This window comes from Scyliorhinus torazame, chromosome 1 (genome assembly GCF_047496885.1).
Source record: "Scyliorhinus torazame isolate Kashiwa2021f chromosome 1, sScyTor2.1, whole genome shotgun sequence".
In the NCBI taxonomy this organism is placed as follows: domain Eukaryota; kingdom Metazoa; phylum Chordata; class Chondrichthyes; order Carcharhiniformes; family Scyliorhinidae; genus Scyliorhinus; species Scyliorhinus torazame.
The window spans coordinates 393,458,847-393,482,116 of NC_092707.1; the positions used below are offsets into that span (position 1 = coordinate 393,458,847).

A 23,270-nucleotide genomic window follows, 5' to 3' on the forward strand; every position below is an offset into this window, starting at 1 on the left:
CCGGGTGGCCAACAGGAGTCTGCTTGCCTGCTACGTCAGAGAGACCCACAGCCAACCTTTCAATTCTTAATGATGTGGAGATGCCGGCGTTGGACTGGGGTGAGCACAGTACGAAGTCTTACAACACCAGGTTAAAGTCCAACAGGTTTGTTTCGATGTCACTAGCTTTCGGAGCGCTGCTCCTTCCTCAGGTGAATCTGAGGAAGGAGCAGCGCTCCGAAAGCTAGTGACATCGAAACAAACCTGTTGGACTTTAACCTGGTGTTGTAAGACTTCGTACTCAATTCTTAATGGTTGAGAAAGTTAACAATCTTGGGGATCCAAATGAGGGATGCACATCCATTGTCAAAGACAGTGTGGAAAGGTGAGAGTCACATGACATGGGCCTCTGGTTTGTGGAACCAGTAATAATGCCTTGCTGAACTGCAAAGCTTAGTCTACTGTTCACCATCTAACTAGCTGCTTCATAGAAAATGAATTCTTCCCAGGTCGAGCACCTGGTCCCATCTACACTGCTTTTGCTGGAAATGCTGTACCATCGCTTACAAGATTGATTTATCTCTGCATGCCTATCTCATCATGTGCAGTCAACACCACCAGAATAGTGAATGATACAGCATCGGTTTGCAGCCCACCGATCTCTGTAAAGGAATATCTCATTGAACTTCGATTCTGACTCTGGAACCCACTTGAAATATTTCCATTCTCTGAGGTCGCTGCATTGTAGATCTCTCTTTTCTCTATCCCTCTCTTTACTAACTGAGTGTGGAGGTAACATTGCAACCCGCCTTTCACATTTTGCATGTGTGCAAATAAACTAACCTTTTGAGTTCACCCTATCTGAGATTACTGTGAGGTTATTAATAGAAAATTGGATTGCACCAAAACCGAGAGGTTGGAAACTACAACCCTGCTTATAAGGAGGGAAACAAATCAAAACACGTTTCTGTTTAAGGATGGATGATGAGAGGAGAAATTTGTGCCATTTAAATTAACCCTCCTCCTGTCCGTAATATTAGATTTGATTCTTCTCCTCTTTATCCATCTTGGCTAGGATGGAGGATATATCACTCACAGAGTGGAAGGCACTGGTTACAATCTTCACGCTGGAAAGATCTTTGTGGGATTACAGCTGTTGTTTTTTAGGATCTATCCAAAATGCTCAATATCTCCTCTGTTTAATATGCACTGATTTTTTTAAGGGGCAATTTAATAGTATTCCTGTATAGACCCTAAATTTGCTTAATAATCCAGAAAAGGTCGACTGATTCAAAGAGGCATCAAGATGTATATTAGGGTTGGGGAATAAATTCTGGCTTGACCAACCTCGCCCACATCCAGCGGATGAGTAAAAATCAAAGGAAAATGGGCTGTGCAGTAAGATAGAAAATGTTATTACTTTACAGTGTTTTATCATAATGTTCTTTAACAATAGCAGTACAACGATCTGGATTGGGTGGAGGAAGGTCGTGGATGAAGATATGAAGATTGCAAGATAATGTTTACTCTTATTTGGATGGTTGTGTCAACTTTTCCTTTCCTCCGATTTAGGAGTGGCTATCTTATCCAGGTCAAATTCAATCCAAGGCATTTTATTCTGGCATAATTTAAGACCATCCTACCTCTATGTGCCAGACAGTTTAGATTAGGTAACTTGGCCAGTGGATGCTATCAGTAAATCCTTCAGCATAATTAACTGCTAAGGCATGTCTAGTTTATTATACTTCAGCAGTGTCAAGAAGCATCACTATTTCAACACAATATTGGGTCGACATTGATCTTCATTGCCAGGCAGAAACAGAGGCAAAAAAGACTAATTTCATTAGGCCAATTACAATGCCCTAAAGACTTGCAATCCGTGACCACAGTAATGGCCTCAGATGATTTTATGGTGTCCAGGCTGTTGCCTTAATTTGGCACTATGGCCATTGTACATGTTAATGAACACCAGGGCTCTTCCGCTTATGTTTTCAAGCGATGCCATGTCCATTTCCAAACAGGTAAAATGTATTCTTTGTTTAACTGCATGTGGATCCAGGAGGAGTAGGGGCCCCTGGCCTCTCCTGAGGGCTTGGCTGGTCAATGCTAGCCCCCTCTCATTTCATCCCCTCCCTCTCACAACCTACTTGAAGATCACTGTCGGTGAGGCAGTCGGCCAAAATTGGTGATCTACCAGCATCCAGCTGCCTCTTGATGTTCAACTGGTGCCATTAGCTCACCAGTTATCAACCCCCAACCTGAGACCCAATTTCCGAATTTTCATCTCCAACTTCTCCGCGCTTATTTTTAAGCCATTCTTGTGTTAGAAAAAAAGCACTGCACATTTCCGGAATATAAATACTGTACACCAACATTAAACATTTATAGGGAGGGATTGTTCCCTTATCTTAAATCTTTCAAAGATAAGTTGTTGTGCAGGTGGACTTTTTAACGTCTACATTTGTATGAAGCAGGATTACTATGATAAATAAACCAATTGGTAACAAATCTGGTTTCTCTAGTTACAAAAGGAAGAGCAAAAGCAGATTGGTTGGCAAATTCAAGATGACAGACACCCAGGAGATCTGTTGCCTGTCTGCAGTGAATGACTTCTACTCCTGTATCCTTTTGTTGGTCTGTATAAAGTTTATTTCCTGAATAGATTTTGTGGTATTACTTGGGGTTTGTGGGATGTGAGCATTGTTATTATCCCAGTTGGTGTTATAACTGGGTGGGAGGATTCCAGAATAGAACCCTGCCTCAAAAGACTGTAACTTTTACTTTTTAAAATTAAAATTTAGAGGAACAGAGTCACAGGGCCGCTAATTAGTTTTAACAACAATAGAAACATTTATTAAACATGAAGAATTGGATTATTTTACAATACTCCTTTACTCCCCACCTTAGCTTAACAAATAAACGCCAATTTTAAGATTAACACGGATTTCAAAGTACATTTCAAACTACAATGGTCTCATTAACACAAAGTCCCTTTTATGCACACAGATTGGCTGTGGTCAAGTACGCACACTCTAGTCTGAACCCAATTTGGTGTCTGTGGTTTTCTCCTTCGAGTCCCCCCAGATGATAGGGCAGCACGGTAGCACAAGTGATTAGCACTGTGGCTTCACAGCGCCAGGGTCCCAGGTTCGATTCCCTGCTGGGTCACTGTCTGTGCGGAGTCTGCACGTTCTCCTCGTGTCTGCGTGGGTTTCCTCCGGGTGCTCCGGTTTCCTCCCACAGTCCAAAGACGTGCAGGTTAGGTGGATTGGGCATGATAAATTGCCCTTAGTGCCCAAAAAAGGTTATGAGGGGTTATTGGGTTATGGGGATAGGGTGGAAGTGAGGGCTTAAGTGGGTCGGTGCAGACTCGATGGGCCGAATGGCCTCCTGCACTGTATGTTCTATGATTGTCACATGAGAGTTTCCAAACTCCACTCCCAAACACAAGCTTCAAAACCTTCTATCATAATAATAATGCTTTCCCTTAGCGCTTTGCATTCCGAAATCTAGTCCAGGTTTTCCAAAAGACACTTTTAAACAAAACTTCCGCTTCACTTTTTATAGGAAATTGAGTCGAGGATTTTACATCAACCCCTTTTAGGATTTCCTTATCTTGATGATGGCTGTACAAACTGTTCACTATTGCTTTAACTCGCAATTCCCAGATTGTATTAAAATACCATCAAGAGTTTCATTTACTCTGAAATCCACTGACCCACTTTAAATCTAGTTACTGCAATTGTCTCTTTAACTCAGAATACATTTTTTATCCTTCATTAAATTCTTCTGAACAGTACCTTGTCTCTGTTCTCTTAACTTCAGGTGTTTTAAACGTTTTTTCTATCCCAATTCTATTGTCATCTGGATAAAAGCAGGTTACTGTGGATGCTAGAATCTGAAACACAAACAAAAACAGAAAATACTAGACAATGTCAGCAAGTCTGACAGCATCTGACAAAGAGTCATCCAGCCTCGAAACGTCATATCCCTTTTCCCTCCACAGATGCTGTCAGACCTGCTAGGATTGTCCTGTATTTTCTGTTTTTGCCCCATTGTTATCTGAAATGTATTTTGCTCCATAGAAATATTGGGCGGGATTCTCCACTCCCGCGCCAAAATGCCCATGCCGTCATGAACGGCGTTGAGGTTGACGACGGCGCGAAACGGCCCCAATCCCGAACGATTCAGGCCCCGACAATGCGGCGCCGCATAGATGACACGGCCGGCACCGCATAACTGGCGTCACCCGCGCATGCGCGGGTCGGCCAGCGCCAACCCGCGCATGATTGGTTCACGTCCTCTCTATGTCCGCCCCGCAAGAAGATGGCGGACGGATCTTGCGGGGCCGCAGAAGGAAGGAGGTCCTCCTTCAGAGAGGACGGCCCGACGATCGGTTTGCACCACATTTGAGGTGCCCCCCCGGTGCAGGATCCCCCCTCGCCCCCCCCACCCCCCCCCCCCCCCCACCGGCAGGCCGCCCCCCCAGCGTTCGCGCGCTGTTCCCGATGGCAGTGACAAGGTGTGGACGGCGCCGGGGGGGGGGGGAACCCACCGTTTTGACCTGGCCGCTCGGCCCATCCGTGCCTGAGAATAGCGGGGGTGCCGGAGAATCGCCATTTTGGGTGTCTCCAGCGTTTCTCCGGCCTACGGCCCGCGGAACTCGACGGGGCCATTCCTGCCGCTTGGGAGAATCGCGGGAGGGCGTCGGACCGGCGTCCCGGGAAATTTTGGCGGCCCAGGCGATTCTCCCAACCGGCACGTGAGTGCAGAATCTCGCCCATTGTATCCTTGCAACTCCCTTGTCCTGCCCAGCTTCTGGTAGAGTGGAGAGATGTCCAGTCCCCTGTCTCCAACTGCTCTGGCTTCCAGTTAAAAGTAAGAACAAAGGAAAGCCCGTCCCTCTGGAAAAGGGCGTCCTGTTGCTAAGCAAAGACTTACTTCTATTTACTCTTCACGTCCTAACCCTCTCTAAGCGCAATCGAGATGTAGTTGGAACTTAACCAACCCCCACACACACAAAGACCTTTGTCCAGCATGAATCTGACTATAGGATTTACCCTTCCAAGCACAGAAAGATGAAATTAAACCCATTTAAAATTTCTAATTTTTCCAATATGAATCCCTTAAAACTACCGTTATATTCTGAACAGCATCGCTGGCAGCGCCAGCATTTATTACCTATTCTTATTTGCCCTTGAGCAAGTGGTGGTGAGCTGCCTGGAACTGAGCAACTTGCTAGCTCCATTTCAGAGTGTGGCGAATCATTGAATTTACAGTGCAGAAGGAGGCCATTTGGCCCATCCAGTCTGCACCGGCTCTTGGAAAGAGCACCCTACTTAACCGCACACCTCCACCCTATCCCCATAACCCTGCAACCCCATTTAACCTAAGGGCAATTTAGCATGGCCAATCCACCTAACCTCCACATCTTTGGGAGGAAACCGGAGCACCCGGAGGAAACCCATGCAGACACGGGGAGAACGTGCAGACTTCGCACAGACAGTGACCCAAGCAGGAATTGAACCTGGGACCCTGGCGCTGTGAAGCCATAGTGCTAACCATCGCTAACCAATCAATCACATTGTATGGGCCTTGAATGACATGTATACCAGTCCAGGTAAGGACAGCAGATTCCCTCCCTTGAAGGATATTAGTGAGTTTTTACAACAATCCGGTAGTGTTATGGTGATTATTAGTAAGCATATTGATCCAGATATATTAATTAATTACCAGGGTGGGAGTTGAATTCCTGCCCCTGGAGCATTAGCCCAGACCTCTGGATTAGTGGTCCTTAATATTATCATGCTACCGCCAATCTGTGAATGGGGAGAATACTCTTCAGATACCTTTATCATATATTAATGAGTTCTGAAATTAACTCTAGTGCACTAAAACTAACTTAGCCTTTTTCATATATCTGTAAATAAAAATACATATATATTTCTACACTCTGCAGTTCTCTATCGAGAGGGATGGAATGAAAAGATGTCATGAATTATAGTTTTTGCCATTACTGATTTGGCTGCCTTACATTTCTTCATAGTTGCCAAGATAAATAACTTAATGCCATATTTTCTTTGCCTCAAGTCTGGTGCACACTCTGGGTGTTTGCTCTAGTTTAATCAATAGGGAAAACATATGCTTAGACCATCATCTTTTTCTCTCAAAGCAAACGTCATTGGGTTTATTTTCCTTGACTATTTTTAGCAAAAAATAGATCTGGGTAAAAGCAATACTGCTTTATATTTGCACATACTGTTTGCTGAAATAGTGAATGTCGGAAAATATACTGCGGTGTCTACTACCTCTGGCTTTGTCTCAGATTGGAAACCTTGTTCGGGTCTGACAAAGGGAGTAGCTTCATTCTCTGTTAGCAGCCCTCAAGATATATGGCACAACAGTGGCCTTGCGTTCTTTTAGATCTGCATCTTTCCAAAGTGCAGGTAAATAATACTTGCACTTGTCACACTGAATTATCAGTATGCTTCATGCAGTCAATTATTTTTGAAATTTAGAACATAGGTAGCCAACTTCGAGCAACAATGTCCCACTAGCAGAGGTGAGCCATTCTGGGTTTTATTTAAATGTATAGGGCACTAGGAGAACTTTCCCTTTGAAAATACTGCCACAGGATCTTTGACAACAACACGAATAAGCAGATAATGCAAATCTGCAGTGGCCCGTCGTAAAAAGCCAAATCCCCTTTGACATGTCCAGAAATCTGTGGACGTGCCAATGGCCATAGGGTATTGGTGGGCATGGGCAAAATACCTCCGGTGTCATTGTATCTTCTGTCCCTCTGTCTTACTCATCTCACTCATGCAGTGTTGCAAAGACCCCAAAAGACATCCTCATCCTTGACATTCACCTGAGGAAGGAGCTGTACTCCGAAAGTTAGTGATTCAAAACAAACCTGTTGGACTTTAACCTGGTGTTGTAAGACTTCTTGCTGTGCTCACCCCAGTCCAACGCCGGCATCTCCACATCTTGACATTTAATGACAGCAAAACCAAGAATATGTAAGGATGGGAAAAAGATTTCAAGAATGGCAGTGGAATCAATAAATCCAAACATAGAGAGTAAAGTTCAGCAAAACTTAAGAACACAACTAAAAAAATTCAAACTGTGCTATACCTTTAAGAGGCCTAGCTGAGCAGGCCAAGTGTGTGGATTTATAACACACCGACATTACAAAGTGATTTGTGGACGCGATTGAACTAAAGTCATGGGGCTGGATTCTCTATTATTGGGACTATATCTCCATGCCGGCGTAAAAACGGTAGAGTTTTATGCCAGAAAACCTGGCATCAAAGGGACATGAACTCTCAGCCCTGCAGGAGGCTAGCAGGGACCTGGAGTAGATCTCGCAGCTTTTGCTGCAGATACGGGCTCCCACACCTCCGGGTCAGAGGCTAAGCATGCGCACGGCGGCGGACTCCAGCAGCCGTCACCGTGCTCCATGGCGGACTCGGACCACGGAGCTAGACCCACAAAAGAGACCCCACGATCAGCCGCGCGCCTAACCCTCAACCCCCGCACAAACATTCCCCGGCCGCCTATAAGGCCCCCTCTGGCCTCTGATCGGCCTGCCTGACCATGGCGGCCGCAGACTGAGTCCGCAGCCACCACCCGAGTATCCCGACCGGCTGGAGCACATTAATTCCACGCCGTCGGGAGGATGACGGAGTGAGCCTCTGGCAATGGCCCCAGGCGGCGCGGCGAACTCCCTGAGTACGCTACTTCTCGGGGCCTGCAGAATCGGTGAACCGGCGCCAGTCCCGATTTCCTGCGGTAACATGGATTCTCTGCCCCCGCGCCGGCCACGATTTTGGCGCGAGGGTGCGGAGAATCCTGCCCCAGGCTTTTAATTTGGGAACTTTTAATGTGATTGACAGGGTTGTACTTGCCTATGGCATGAACTTATTTTACTCCAGATATCCCGTGTTGTAAAATGTAATTCCAGAATTACATTACAGGAACTAGGTGACCAAAGGCATTGCTGCCGATTGTGGAGTAAAGAGAAGGGTGGTGTACAAAAGTTGAGAGTCAGAGAGACTGTAGGGCTGGTGGGGTGAAACAATTTAAACACAAGAGTGAGAATTTTCGACTGGACACCGGGAGACTGGGTGCCAGTGTGGGTCTGCAAGAACTGAGTGGGCGACACTTGATGACAGATAGTTTGTGGACAACCAAAGTCTGCATGAAGAGGGATATTGGGTCTGTAGCTCAATTTATGCGAGAGTAGAACATGAAGATCGTAAACAATTCTGATCCAGCCTGTGCCAGAGGCAATAGACTGGAATGGAGTCAGCAGGAATAGACTGGAGGTTGTGGCAGGACTGAAAGGAGTTGGCTTCAGTTTCCCTATTGTTTGAAAGATATTTTGGCTGATCTCAGATTAGGGACAGAAGTTTTCCAGTAGGGGGGTTTCTCTCCCTATCACTGCAGAATTTAATGGCCAATGTATCCCGACTGATCAGGGCTGCCCAGCAGCAATTTAATGCTCCGCGAAGTGGTAATTGGCTGGAGGCAAAGAAACATAGAAAATAGGAGCAAGAGGAGGCCATTCGGTCCTTGTGCTCTGCCATTCATTAGGGAGCAGTGACCACAATATGATAGAGTTTACACTGCAGTTTGAGAGGGAGAAACTGCCATCAGATGTAACGGTATTACAATTAAATAAGGGCAACGACAGACATGAGGGAGGAGCTGGCCAGAGTTGATTGGAAAAGGAGCCCAGCAGGGAAAACAGTGCATCAGCAATGGCAGGAGTTTTGGGGGATTATTCGGGAGGCACAACAGAAACTCATCCCAAGGAGGAGGAAATATGCTAAGGGGAGGACAAGGCATCGATGGCTGACAAGGGAAGTCAAGGACAGCATAAAAGCTAAAGAAAAAACATACAAAGTGGCGAGAATTACTGGGAAGCCAGAGGATTGGGAAGCCTTTAAAAGCGAGCAGAGGACAACTAAAAAAGCAATAAAGGGGGAGAAGATGAAGTATGAGTGTAAGCTAGCTAGTAATATAAAGGGAGATAAGAAGAGGTTTTTTTGATATATAAAAGATAAGAGAGGCAAAAATAGACATTGGACCACTGGAAAATGTGGCTGGAGAAGTAATAATAGGAAACAATGAAATGGCAGAGCAACTGAATAGTTACTTTGCATCAGTCTTCATGGTGGAAGACACCAGTGGGATGTCAGATCTCCAGAACCAGGGGGCAGAGGTGAGTGCAGTGACCATTACTAAAGAGAAGGTTCTGGGGAAACTGAAAGGTCTGAAGGTGGATAAATCACCTGGACTGGATGGACTACACCTCAGGGTTCTAAAAGAGATAGCTGAGGAGATTGTGGAGGCATTGGTGGTGATCTTTCAGGAATCACTGGAGGCATGAAGGGTCCCAGAGGACCGGAAAGTGGCTAATGTAACACCCCTGTTTCAGAAGGGAGGGAGGCAGAAGACGCGAAATTATAGGCTGGTTAGCCTGACTTCGGTCATTGGTAAGACTTTAGAGTCCGTCATTAAAGATGAGATTGCGTAGATTGGAAGTGCGTGATACAATAGGACTGAGTCAGCACGGCTTCGTCAAGGGGAGGTCATGTCTGTCAAATTTGTTAGAGTTCTTTGAGGAAGAAACAAGGAAGTTAGACAAAGGAGAACCAGTGGACATGATTTATTTAGATTTCCAGAAGGCCTTTGACAAGGTGCCGCATAGGAGACTGTTAAATAAGTTAAGAGCCCATGGTGTTAAGGGTAAGATCCTGGCATGGATAGAGGATTGGCTGACTGTCAGAAGGCAGAGCGTGGGGATAAAGGGGTCTTTTTCAGGATGGCTGCCGGTGACTAGTGATGTGCCTCAGGGGTCGGTACTGGGACCACAACTTTTCACAATATACATGAATGATCTGCAAGGAGGAACTGAAGGCACTGTTGCTAAGTTTTCAGATGATAGAAAGATCTGTAGAGGGGCAGGTAGTATTAAGGAAGCAGGCGGGCTGTAGAAGGACTTGGACAGGCTAGGAGAGTGGGCAAAGAAGTGGCAGTTGGAATACAATGTGGAAAAATGTGAGGTTATGAACTTTGGAAGGAGGGGTGCTCTGCTATAAAATCCATGCTAATGGAATCTAGAATTTTCCCCACTACCGACGCCCGGCTGCTGGCAAGACTTCCACCTATTACTCGGCATATGTTCAGCCTCAGAGAACTGCTGGCCAATCTGATTGGTTGCAACTCTGTGGTCCCAAATCCACCCGGAGCGATGGCCATTGCTGTAGTCCCAAAACCACCCGGAGCGTTGGCCATTGCTGTAGTCCCAAAACCACCCGGAGCGTTGGCCACTGCTGGGAGCACAAACAGTGCTGGAGTCCCAAGACATGAGAAGATTTGGGGTATTGTGGTGAGAAGTGGGGTGGCTGGGGGTGTGGGTCCTGTTGAGCAATTGGGGAGAGAGCACTCGCGGGGGCCGTGTGGAGAGGAGCGGGGAAGGTCACCCAATTTCAAAAGGTGATCAGTAATGGAACTGCCCCATCCCCCACCTGAGCCCCAAGCGAGATAACCTGCTGGGCAACCCTTCCTCCCTAAACCTGTCTTTCAAGCATGGGGCAGGAGGCGGCCCTTAAGTGGCCAGGCTGCCTGTAAGACATGCCGATCACCCAGGAACTTTCATGAGCCCCTCCACCTACAATTCCACCATTGGGGGGTCCATAAAATTCTGCCCTGGATGTTGGTCAAGCACTGAGACATCGGAGAGTATGGTGAACTGGATCGACCTCCTTTCCCTCATCATTCTTCCCTTAACTCTGCCCAATCTCGTTTTCTTGCAAAGTGTCCTGATGAATTCAAAATGAAAAGCTTCAACACGTCTCTTTTTTTCAACAGTAATATCTGGGTTGTTAGCTGAGCCATGCACCAATTGACATAGGGTCAAGCAGACTAGAGAAATAAAAGCCAGGCTCAAGGAGTGATGTGGGAAGAAGGGGTATTGATTCATCGGCACCGACATTACTGCTCCAGGTAGAGTGAGCTATTCTGTTGGGATGGGTTACACGTGAACTGGGCTGGGACCAGTGCCCTGGCCAATCCTATGACTAGGACCATGAACAGGACATTAAACTGAAATCTGTGGAGGTCATGGAGGGGGTTGTGGAGAGAGGGGGGGAGTGAAGAGAGATTTAGAAATCCAAAGAGAAAAGTTAAGGCATCAGAGCAGTAATGTGGGTAAAGACAAACGGAATGGAATGAGAAGGGACAGAGGGTTTAACAAAACATGCCCATCAACAAAGAAGCTCAGCATAAGTTCTTCATCTGAATGCACAAAACTTCTGCAATAAGATAGTTGAACTTGTGGCACAAATAGAGGTGACTGAGTTAGATCTAATGGCCATTTCAGAGACATGATTGCAAAGTTACCAAGGTTGGGAAATAAATATTCAAGGGGACATAATGGGCTTGATTCTCTGCCTCATCGGGAACTCCGGGCACCTATCCCGTTCAGATGTTCCGGTCGCCACTGATGCCGGGATCGAGATTCACGGCACGCGCCATCCTGTTACTGGCTGGGCACCATATATGAGCTGGTTTAGCGCAGTGGGCTAAACAGCTGGCTTGTAATGCAGAACAAGGCCAGCAGCGCGAGTTCCATTCCCAGCCTCCCTGAACAGGTGCCGAAATGTGGCGACTAGGGGCTTTTCACAGTAACTTCATTGAAGCCTACTTGTGACAATAAGCAATTATTATTATTATCATATTCGCCAGGCCTGCCTGATTCTCTGGTCCTCGAGGCCAGGAATCGCATGGACATGAATTGGTGTAGGTCTTGACAAGCATGGCCCTGACACGGTGTACCTTGCGGTGGGCCAAAGTGGTAAATCTTTAAGGGAATTGCCGCCAAAAGTCCATTGGAGGTCCACCCTCACGCCCCCAACAATGCAAGACCTGCCCACTCCATCAGACTCACCGCCCCCCCACCAGAGGCCCGCTAATTAAAGAGCCCCCCCCCCACCACCAGTGACCCCCTAATTAACAATCGTTATTTTTTAAATAATCTTCATTAGTGTCACAAGTAGGCTTACATTAACACTGCAATGAAGTTATTGTGAAAATCCCCTAGTCGCCACACTCCGGCGCCTGTTTGGGTACACTGAGGGAGAATTCAGAATGTCTAATTCACCTAACAAGCACGACTTTCTGGACTTGTGGGAGGAAACCCACACAGACACTGGGAAAACGTGCAGACTCCACACAGACCGTGACCCAAGCCGAGAATCGAACCTGGGACCCTGGCGCTGTGAAGCAACAGTTCTAACCATAGTGCTACCGTGCCGCTCATAACGAGCCCCCCTAAATAAAGAAGGCCTCACCAGAGGCTCCCAAATTCAAGAGACCCCCACTAGAGACCCCCTAATTGAAAAGACCGCCATAAGAGGGACTCTTGTCTGGATGTCCCCCCAGAAGAGAGATCTTTGTCTGGAAGCTAGAGAGCAGTCCACACAGAGGCAGTGAAAAACAATCACTGTTTTAACACTCATGTGGGCAATACACAGGCTGGCTCAGGAAGCAGCACCTGTCAATTCCTGGAATGGGAAAACCTGTCAGCTGGGTTTAAACCCCCTCAGATCTTTGATCTGCGAGCCATTCATTAATTTCCTTGTGATATTGAATTTACTAGGCTGTGATTGACAGCTTCCACACAAAACCAGTTGTCTGCATTGTTTCATTCATCTTCCTTCAGGCTTGACTGATTTTGAAGTAGTCAGCTGTGAAACTAACTGTAATGTTTATCAACTTCAAACTATGATTAACAGCTCCTGGACCACATCAAAGAGAGTTAAGTGCTTTCTTTTATTTTCTCGCCACCAGACCTCGCTACCGGGCTGCCGGCTCAAAATGACGACCTGATGGGGGGATTCCCTTGGGAATCCCTTGCAATGCTCACCATGCAAAAATTTGCATGGCGAAGGATTACGCATCTCTTCATGATTTGCGTTACCAGTATGAGCGAAAATCAGGTGAAATTCATCTCTGGTGGGAGAACATAGGGCTGGATTCTCCATTTCTGCGGCTAAGTGCCAATGCCAGCATGGGAGCTGTGGCGTTTTATGATGCCAAAATCGGCGCCGAACCCTCACTGATTCCAGCACCGGTGAGCGGCTAGCAGCGGCGCCGGGTAGAGCTCCTGGCTCCCGCGGCAAAAACGGCTGGAGAATGGCCGGGTCTGTGGCTGCACATGTGCACGGCGATGACCTGTAGCGGTCGCGCCGTACATCATGGTGTCGGCCGTGCGTGGACCCGACCTGCCAAATATGGCCCCACAGAACAACCCCTGGCCACCCCCTACCAGCTTCCCTGACCAGCAGCACGGTTCCCGGCCGACTTTGGCGGCGCTGGACACAATCCACGGCCATCACGCCGGGTTTCCGACTGCTCAGACCACACGTCAACAGCAAGGTCGGAACTCAGCCCACCGGGGCGCAGCATTGGGGGAGGGTATTCAGGTGACACACCAACACCGTTCCAACGGCGCGCGACGTGATGATATCATCTCGGAGGGGGCGAAAAATCGAAAACCGATGTCAAACCGGCGCTGCCCCAGATCTGGGCGATGAAAGGGATTCTCCGCCAACCGCCAATTACGATATCGGCGTCGGGCAATGGAGAATTACACCCATAGTCTCCCCAGTGAGAATTCTGCCCAATATTTCAGAAAGACAATTGAAATGGCAAAGAAGGCAGATACTACAGGATGGCAAAAGGACGTTAGAGAGATGGACCCTGGGCTCAGGAGACAATTAAGTAGAATCAATACGGATGGAAATTAGAAATAGCAAGAGTCTGAAAATTCTGGTGAGAGTAGTTTATAGGCCCCTTAACAGTAGTTATACCGGTCAACAGCATTGAACACGAAATCATTGGAGCTTGTAACAAAGGCAATGCAATAATTGTGGGGTACTCTAATCTTCATGTAGACTGCGACTGGTTAATTTGTAATGTCTTTGCAAAAGTTCAACTGGGAAATAGTGATCATAATTCCATGTTAAATGTGAAAGTGATATACTCCAATCACAAATCAAGAATTTTAAACTTAAACAAAACCAATTACCCAGGTTTGAAAGGAGAAATGATTAAGGCAAATTGGGCAATAGTTTATAAGGTATGACTGTAAATGAACAGTGGGGCACATTTAAAGAAATAATTCAAACTGTCCAACAAAACAACATTCCATGGAATGAATAAAACTCAGCAAGAAAGACCATCAGTGACTCATTCGGGAATTTAGATATTATTTGATTAAAAGATTAATATTCCAAAAAACAGGTACAAGTCAGATTGGGAATGTTTTAGAAATCAGCAAACAGTAATCAAACATTTGATGAAAAGGAAAAAAAGAGAATGAGAATAAACTAGCCAGCAGTATAAAAACAGACTGTAAAAGTTTTTCTAAATATATAAAGGAATGTTGGCCCATTAGAGTCAGAGACAGGAGAAATTATGGGGAAATTTTTTTAAAATTTGTTCATGAGATGTGGGCATTGCTGGCTGGGCCAGCATTTATTCGCCCATTCCTGAGGACATTTAAGAGTCAATTGCATTGCTGTGGCTCTAGAGCCACAAAAAAAACCAGACTGGATAAGGATGGCAGATTTCTTTCCCTCAAGAGCATTAGTGAACCAGATGGGTTATTACAACAATCGATGATGGTTGTTACGGTCACCATTACTGAGACTAACTTTCAATTCCAGAATTATTTATTGAATTTAAATTCCACCAGCTGCTGTGGTGGGATTTGAAACCCATGCCCCAGAGCATTACCTGGGTCTCGGGATTACCAGCACAGCGACAATACCACTTCACCACTGCCAATGCAGCATTTAATGCAACATTGAAATTATATTCTGTGTCTGTCTTCGCAGTAGAAGGCACAAGTTTCATTCCGGAAATATATGGTAACCTAGGGGCTAAAAAGAGAGGAAATTAGGGGACTAAATTTCAACAGAGAAAAAGTATTGGAAAAAATTGAAGGACTAAAATCCAACAAATCCCTGTGGGCTAATGGCCTACACTCCAGGGTTCCAACGGAAATGGCTGCAGTGAAAGTGGATGTGCTGGCTATGATTTTCCAAAACTCATTGGATTTGGGAACAAACCCATTAGAGTGCAAGTTGGGCAAATGTTACCCCGCCTTTCAAGAAAAGAGAGAGAGAGAAAACAGTGAACTACAGGCCAGTCATCCTAACATCAGTTGTCGGGCAAATGTTGGAATCTATTGTCAAGGAAGTGATAACAATGCACTTCGAAAAGCATAGTATGATTGAAACAAGTCAACATGGTTTTACAAATTTATTGGAGTTTTTTGAGGATACAGCTAATGAGATAGATAAAGGAATGTGTAGATATAATGGGCTGAATTCTCCAATAAAGGGTCTATGTCCCCACTGGCGTTTCACTCTGGACTTTCTTTAAGAAAGTCCTGAGTGATTCTCCAACCTGCAGGGGGCTAGGAGGGCCCCGGAGTGCCTCTTGCAGCTCTGGCTGTGGTTGCGGGGCCCCACACTTCCGGTCGGGAGTCCGCGCATGCGCATGGCGGCCTGCAACGACCGCCCCGTCGGACATAACGGACTCGGACCGCGGAGCGGCACCAAAAATGTAGGCCTCCCCGAAATTGCGCGTGCCCACGAGTCCGTGATGCCCGATCGCTCCCCTGGCCATCCATGAGGCCCCCCCCGGTGAACGATCCCCCCCCCCCCCTCACCAGGCGGCCGCAGACTGAGTCCGCAGCTGCCACCCGACGTTCCCAACGGCCGATAGGTGGTTAGAACCACGCCGTCGGGAATCAGCTGGTTTTGCGCAGAGAATCGTGGTGGGGGCCTCTGTCAATGGTCCCCTATCTGCGCCGCGTAGTTTTAAAAAAAAAATATTTTTTTAATTCTCCTTTTTCACATTTTCTCCCAAATTTACACCCACCAACAATAATCAGCAACAAATATGTCAATCCCCATATCAATAACAACGATCCCATCCTCCCACCAAACCCCAAACATTAGCCTGCATGTTTACATAAACAAATGACAAAAAAGAATCACCCATAGTCACCCTTAATACACACAGTCCCCCTCCCCCCAACCCTCCTGCCTACCCCTCCCAACTAATGTTCGATGTTATCCAATTCTTGAAAGTGCATAATGAATAATGCCCATGAATTGTAGAACCCCTCCATCCTTCCCCTCAGTTCAAACTTAACCTTCTCAAGAGTCAAGAATTCCAAAAGATACCCCCGCCACGCCAGGGCACAGGGTGGAGAGGTTGCTCTCCATCCCAACAGAATCTGCCTTTGGGCGATCAACGAGGCGAAGGCTACAATATCTGCCTCCGCACCTGTGTCCAACCCTGGCTGGTCCGACACCCCAAATATGGCCTGCCGGGGACCCGGGTCCAGTTTCATGTGCACCACCTTGGAAATTACCCTAAAAACCTCCTCCAGTAATCCTCTAGCTTTGGACAGGACCAAAACATATGAACGTGATTAGCGCCCCCCCCCCCCCCCCCCCCCCCCCGCAACGCTCACACACATCTTCTATAACTTCAAAGAATCGGCTCATCCTCACCCTCGTGAGGTGTGCTCTGTCTACCACCTTCAGCTGTATCGGCCCCAACCTCGCGCACGAGGTGGAGGCATTTACTCTCCGGAGCACCTCACAAGGGGCTAGTTTAGCCCACTGGGCTAAATCGCTGGCTTTTAAAGCAGGCCAGCAGCACGGTTCAATTCCCGTACCAGCCTCCCCGAACAGGCGCCGGAATGTGGCGACTAGGGGCTTTTCACAGTAACTTCATTTGAAGCCTATTTGTGACAGTAAACCATTTTCATTTCATTTCATTCACCAGAACCCCTACTCCATAACCTCTCCCAACTCTTCCTCCCATTTTGCTTTGATCCCTTCCAGTGGTGCCTTCCAAAATAGCTCCATAAACCGCTGACACTACCCCCTTCTCCAGTCCCCCTGTCGTCAGCACATTCTCCAGCAATGTGGAGGCCGGCTCCTCCGGGAAGTTCTGTATCTCCTTTCTGGCAAAATCTCGAACCTGCATGTATCTAAACACTCCCCCCCCCCCCCCCCCCCCGCTCCAGCCCATACTTCGCTTTGTTGCTCGTTTTAGCCTTAGTTTAATTGCTCTTGTTCTATCACCTTTGCTGTTGAGTTGCCAGGTATCTTTCTGATTCTGCCAGGTGGTTCAAGTCCGAGTAATGATCAATGATCCAACATACCGCTTCGTAAGAGTTAAATCAACGCACATTTATTATATACAGTAATCAATACTTATACATTAATTCTACTTCTAAGCTACTTCCTACAACTAACAGGCCAATACTTAACTTTGGAAATGGCCCATCAGGTCAGGGAAACGAATGGCCTTTCGTATGGGTTCTGAGCCTGCGGGATTCAAAGCTGGTACAGGTCGATAGTCAGGAGTGCCTATCTCGTAGCGAGCGTTGGAGTAAGACTTACTATTTCTCGCGGCTGTTGCAGAGGGTCAGCAGAAGGGTCTCGAAGGGTTCGGAGAGGAGAAGAAGGGAAGAAGGGCCGATTTGAACTTGGCCCCTATTCTTATAGTCCCCAGGGGCTTCCCGCCTCTCGGGGCGGACCTTGTACCTGGTTCCAAGTGATTGGACTTGGCCCCAATCACTTGGTTCGATATTCTCCAATGCTGGAGCGATTCCTTGATCGAGGGGTGGTCATTCACCTCTCTTTGTGTAAGCTCCTGCTGGCGCCGAAAAGTCTGGGTCGGCTTTGTGTTACTAATTTGTAGCATATTGTTCCCGGGATTGCTACTTACTATGCAGATGGCTGGTGTGGTGTTGTGTTGATGGCTGCAGGTATCGATTCGGTCTGGCTTCCCCAGAGGCGAATACACTGTTTTACCTGCAGCTGTCTGTTTGAGTCCTGTTGGCTGATTTTCCCATCAGCCTCTTCCGTTCGCCATTTTAAATCGGGGTTTGGCCATTCTAATCGGGAGTTAGCCATTTTACATGTCTACAGCTTCCAGCTCCTTCAGTCCTGCAAACCGACCCCGAAGAAACAAATCTTTTAGCGTCTTAATCCCCTTCTCCTCCCATTTCCGAACATTTCCATCCCACCTCCTTGGCTTAAATCTGTGGTCACCCGAATCGGCATTTCCCTTGACCCTGCCCCCAATCTGAAGTGTTGGCGAAACCACCTCCAAATCCTCAATGAAGCTATTATACCGGACTCCCTGAGTATTTCCCCGGGGCTATCGGGAGCGGTGTGTTGCTAGTGCTTTCAGTCCCGACCCCCTGCACAAACTCTCCTTCATTCTGACCCACTGGGGATCAACCCCTCTGACCCAGCTCCGCACCTTCTCCACATTCGCCGCCCAGTAGTAGTACATCAGGTTCGGAAGGCCCAAACCCCCTACCTACCTTCCCCTCTGTAGCAGCACCTTTCTCACTCTGGCCACCTTTCCTCCCCATATGAATGAGGTAATTCTTCCCTCAATCTCTCTGAAAAAAGCCTTTGGCAGGAAAATCGATAGGCATTGAAAAATAAACAGAAATCACAGCAGCACGTTCATTTTAACCGCCTGTGCCCGACCCGCCAGTGACAGAGGGAGACCATCCCACCTTGCCAGATCAACTTTCACTCTCCCCACCAAACTAGAGATGTTGTACCTGCGAAGCCCCCTCCACTCCCGGGCAACCTGCACCCCCAGATACCTAAAGCGAGTCTGCGCCGCGTAGTTCACGTGTGAGAGACTCCCGACCGATTCTCCAGGGACCGGAGAATCGCGGGAGCGGCGTCGGCCAAAATATCAGGTTTGACGACCATTTTCCGCCCCTGCAGCGTGCGCGATTTCGGCGCGGAGGCGCGGATAATCCAGCTGAATATGCTTGGATTCCAAAATGATTCCGATGAGGTACCAAACAAAATGTTAATTGAGAAGATAAATGCTCATGGAGTTGGAAGTAATGCTTTAGCATTGATAGAGGATAGGTTAACAGATAGAAAGCATAAAATAGGTTTAAATGAGACTTTTTCAAGTTGGCAGGCAGTGAATGGAGTATGGCAAGGGTCAGTGCTGGTCCTTAGCTATTTACAATCTATAGTAATGACTTAGATGAAGAGACAGAGAGTAATATATCTATGTTTGCTGCTGTTATAACACTAGGTGGAAAGTTAAGCTTTGGGGAAGACACAAAGAGGTAGCAAAGTGATGTAGACAGATGAAATGAGTGGAATTAGGAGCAGAGGTAGGCAATTCAGCCCTTCAAGTCTGCTCCGTCGTTTAATCACATCTTGGCTGATCTCTTTCTGGTCTCAAATGTACCTCCCCACTTGTTGCCGTTATTCCTTTAACCTGTTTTTTTAAAATCAGAAATGTATCGATCTCCTTCTTGAAACCATTTAATGACTCCGATTCATCAATCCAATTTAGTATTTCATACACCTCGATTAGATCTCCTCTCATCCTTCTAAATTCCAGCGAGTATGAGGCCCAAACTGTTTAGTCTCTCCTCATACGTCAACCCTTTCATTCCCGGAATCAATCTGGTGACCCCCCCCCCCCCTCAGAACTGCCTTCAATGCTACCACATCCTTTCTCAAATAAGGAGACCAAAACTGGACATAATACACCAGATGTGGTCTCACCAACCCTATGCAATTGCATCTTTACAGATGGATTATAATGTAGGAAAGTATGAAATTATTTACTTTGATCGAAAAACTAGAAGAATTGAAAATTTTCTGAAAGGTGAGAAACTTATAAATGTTGATGTTCAAAGAGACTTAGATGATTTCGTACAAACAACACAAAAGTCCCGAAAGACGTGCTGTGAGGTGAATTGGACATTCTGAATTCTCCCTCGGTGTACCAGGTGCTGGAGTGTGGCAACTAGGGGATTTTCACAGTAACTTCATTGCAGTGTTAATGTAAGCCTACTTGTGACAATAATAGAGATTATTATTATTAAATGTTAGCATACCGGTATAGCAAACAATTCGGAAGGCAAATGGGTTGCTGATTGGAGTACAGGAATAAAGAAGTCTTGCTAGTCTGGTTTTTACATTGACGAAACACGCGTATGGGATATTTTTAAAAAAGGGGTTTAAGGTGGAGGAGAAAGGTCAAAATCTAAAGTTGTCAAACTCAACTTTGAGTCCTGGGGATTGTAATGTGCCCAACCGGAAGATGAGATGCTGCTCCTCCAGCTTGGGATAGGCTTCACTGGAGCATTGCAGCAGGACCAAGGATGGACATGTGACATGAGAGCAAGGTGCTGAGTTAAAATGACATGCAGCAGGAAGGTTGGGAATCTTCATAGATAGAACAGAATTTACAGTGCAGAAGGAGGCCATTCGGCCCATCGAGTCTGCACCGGCTCTTGGAAAGAGCACCCTACCCAAGGTCAACACCACCACCCTATCCCCATTAAACCCCTCCCAACACTAAGGGCAATTTTGGACACTAAGGGCAATTTATCATGGCCAATCCACCTAACCTGCACATCTTTGGACTGTGGGAGGAAACCGGAGCACCCGGAGGAAACCCACGCACACACGGGGAGGATGTGCAGACTCCGCACAGACAGTGACCCAAGCCGGAATCGAACCTGGGACCCTGGAGCTGTGAAGCAATTGTGCTATCCGCAAGGCTACCGTGCTGCATCCTTGTGGACTATGCTATTTTAAGCATTTTGATATTCCTTACATGTTTTGCCTCAATTAAAAAACCCCTCTCCCCCTCTCACACCAGGCCATTTGTCTTTTGTTCTTTTCATAAAGGAATAATTGGCAATCCAGTTGTCCGAGACCCTTTGGGGATGAGCGATCATAATATAATAGAATTTTTCATCAAGGTGGGGAGTGACGGAATTGATTCTTTATAAAGGAAACTACAATAGTATGAGGCATGAGTTGGCTATGATGGTTTGGGAAACACTACTTAAAGGGATGACAGGTGATATGCAATGCCAAACATTCAAAGAGCGCATGGTTGAATTGCAACAATTGTTTATTCCTGTCTCACGCAAAAGTAAAATGGGAAAGGTGGCCAAACCATGGCTTACAAGGGAAATTAGGCATAGCATTAGATCTAAGGAAGGAAGAGGTATACCAATTGGGAACAAAATGTAATATCTCCAAATTTGCAGATGAAACAAAGCTGGGTGGGAGGGTAAGCTATGAGGAGGATGCAGAAATTAATGTGATTTCGAAACGCTGAATGAGTGGGAAAATGCATGGCAGATGCAGTATAATGTGAATAAATGAGAGGTTATCCACTTTGGTTGCAAAAACAGGAATGTCTATAAATTAGGAGAGGGGAATGTGCAACAAGACCTGGGTGTCCTGTATTACCAGTCACTGAAAGTAAGAAGGCAAATGGTATGTTGGTCTTCATAACGAGCGAATTCGAGTACAGGAGAAAGGATGTCTTGCTGCAATTGTATAGGGCCTTGGTGAGGCCACACCTGGAATATTGTGTGCAGTTTTGGTCTCCTTATCCGAGGGAGGATGTTCTTGACAGAGAAAGTTTACCAGACTGATCCCTGGAATGGCATGACTGACGTATGAGGAGCGATTGAGTCGATTATGATATTCGCTGGAGTTCAGAAGAATGAGGCGGGATCTCATAGAAACCTAGGAAATTCTAACAGGACTAGACAGTGTCGATGCAAGAAGGATGTTCCTGATGATGGGGGTGACAAGAATCAGGGGTCACAATCTAAGGATATGGATTAAATCTTTTAGGACTGAGATGAGGAGAAATTTCTTCATCCAGATCGTGGTGAACCTGTGAAATTTGTTATCACAGGAAGAAGTTGAGGCCAAAAATTGCATGTTGTCAAGAAGGAATTAGATATAGCTCTTGGATCTAAAGGGATCAATGAATATGGGGGAGGCAGGAACAGGTTACTGAGTTGGATGACCAGACATGATCATAATGAATGGCGGAGCAATCTCAAAGGGCCAAATGGCCTATTCCTGCTCTTTATTTTCAAGGTTATTTAAAGTTGTTACATTCTCACGAAAGTGTCTGTGAGTCGAAACGTTAGCTCTGTTTCTCTCCTGCTAGATGCTGGCAGACCTGTTGAGTTTTTCCAGGGTCCTCTGTTCTTTTTTCAGATTCCAACATCTGCAGTATTTTGCTTATTATTACAAGCAATATTATCTCTGTGTAAGAACAGCTGAAATGGAGGAATGTTTATTTTCTAATCTAGCAAAAGAGAAATTAATTTTAAAGCAGACATGGTTATAAGAGACTTGGTAAAGAATGCAAAAGTCTGTTTTCAATTTTCTGTGACTTGTGTGCTTTTGTGTACTTTTACTGTATTCTCATTAAATCAGCTTTTCTGAATGAGATCCAAAGCCAATCTTTATTATGGGGAAATTCCTGAGAGTTTCACCTCGTTTCCTAGTTAAATCTGACGCCCACACGGTAGAAGTTTATTATTTCTGTCTGCCCTGTCCACTTTCCTGCTACCATGTTCCTCTTCCTGTCAGATTTCAGTTGATTGGATTATTTTCAGCAATATAACCCTAGGACGTGCCAAACAAGTCTCCTTATTCTATATGTCATGTATTGCAGATAGCATCCATTTAAAATTGTGAAGTTTTGGATTTCTGAACCCATCGCATTATGATGCCAGTTTGGTTAAGATGTGTAAAATTAACAGACATAAGAACGGAATGTTTTGTCAGCATCTGGTTAGGTTTAAAATAATTTGTGGGATTCTGACCCAAACTAGTTGATAGTCCAAAACGCTGGCATTTGCCTGTTTTGGACTATCAAGTAGTTTGGATCAGTATTGTTCCACGTGAGCTTGGATGTACTTTTCGTCATACAACTGGTTAAATGAACAGTTTTTCCCCCCATACCATGCCACATGCTATTACAGTGCCAAGTCTGAAAATGGCAGACCATTTGCAATTGTGTCCACCATTTTCTGACGTGGCAGTGATGCGGCCTTGGCTCAGCTTCCAGCAGAATGTGCAGAGCGGGAATGAGGAGCTCCATCTCAGCAAGCTGGGGTGAAAGTTAACTCTGCTGCCCATATTTACCACCTTTATTTAATAATCCTATTGTCACAAGTAAGCCTACATTAACACTGCAATGAAGTTACTGTGAAAATCCCCTAGTCGCCACACTCCGGCACCTGTTCGGGTACACTGAGGGAGAATTCAGAATATCCAGTTCACCTAACATCACGTCTTTCGGGACTTGTGGGAGGAAACTGGAGCACCCGGGGGAAATCCACGCAGGCACAGGACAACTGA

The 23,270-nt window shown here is 46.3% G+C and overlaps 1 protein-coding gene across 4 annotated transcripts in view; it reads left to right on the forward strand.

Moving 5' to 3' along the window:
* wdr27 (WD repeat domain 27) overlaps positions 1–23,270 on the forward strand; it is a 775,220-nt gene that overhangs the window by 136,756 nt on the left and 615,194 nt on the right. For all 4 annotated transcript variants that reach the window (XM_072513118.1, XM_072513130.1, XM_072513116.1 and 1 more), the window contains one exon: positions 2,502–2,599. In XM_072513118.1, the coding sequence (XP_072369219.1) occupies positions 2,502–2,599 (98 nt within the window). The remainder of the gene's footprint in view (positions 1–2,501; positions 2,600–23,270) is intronic.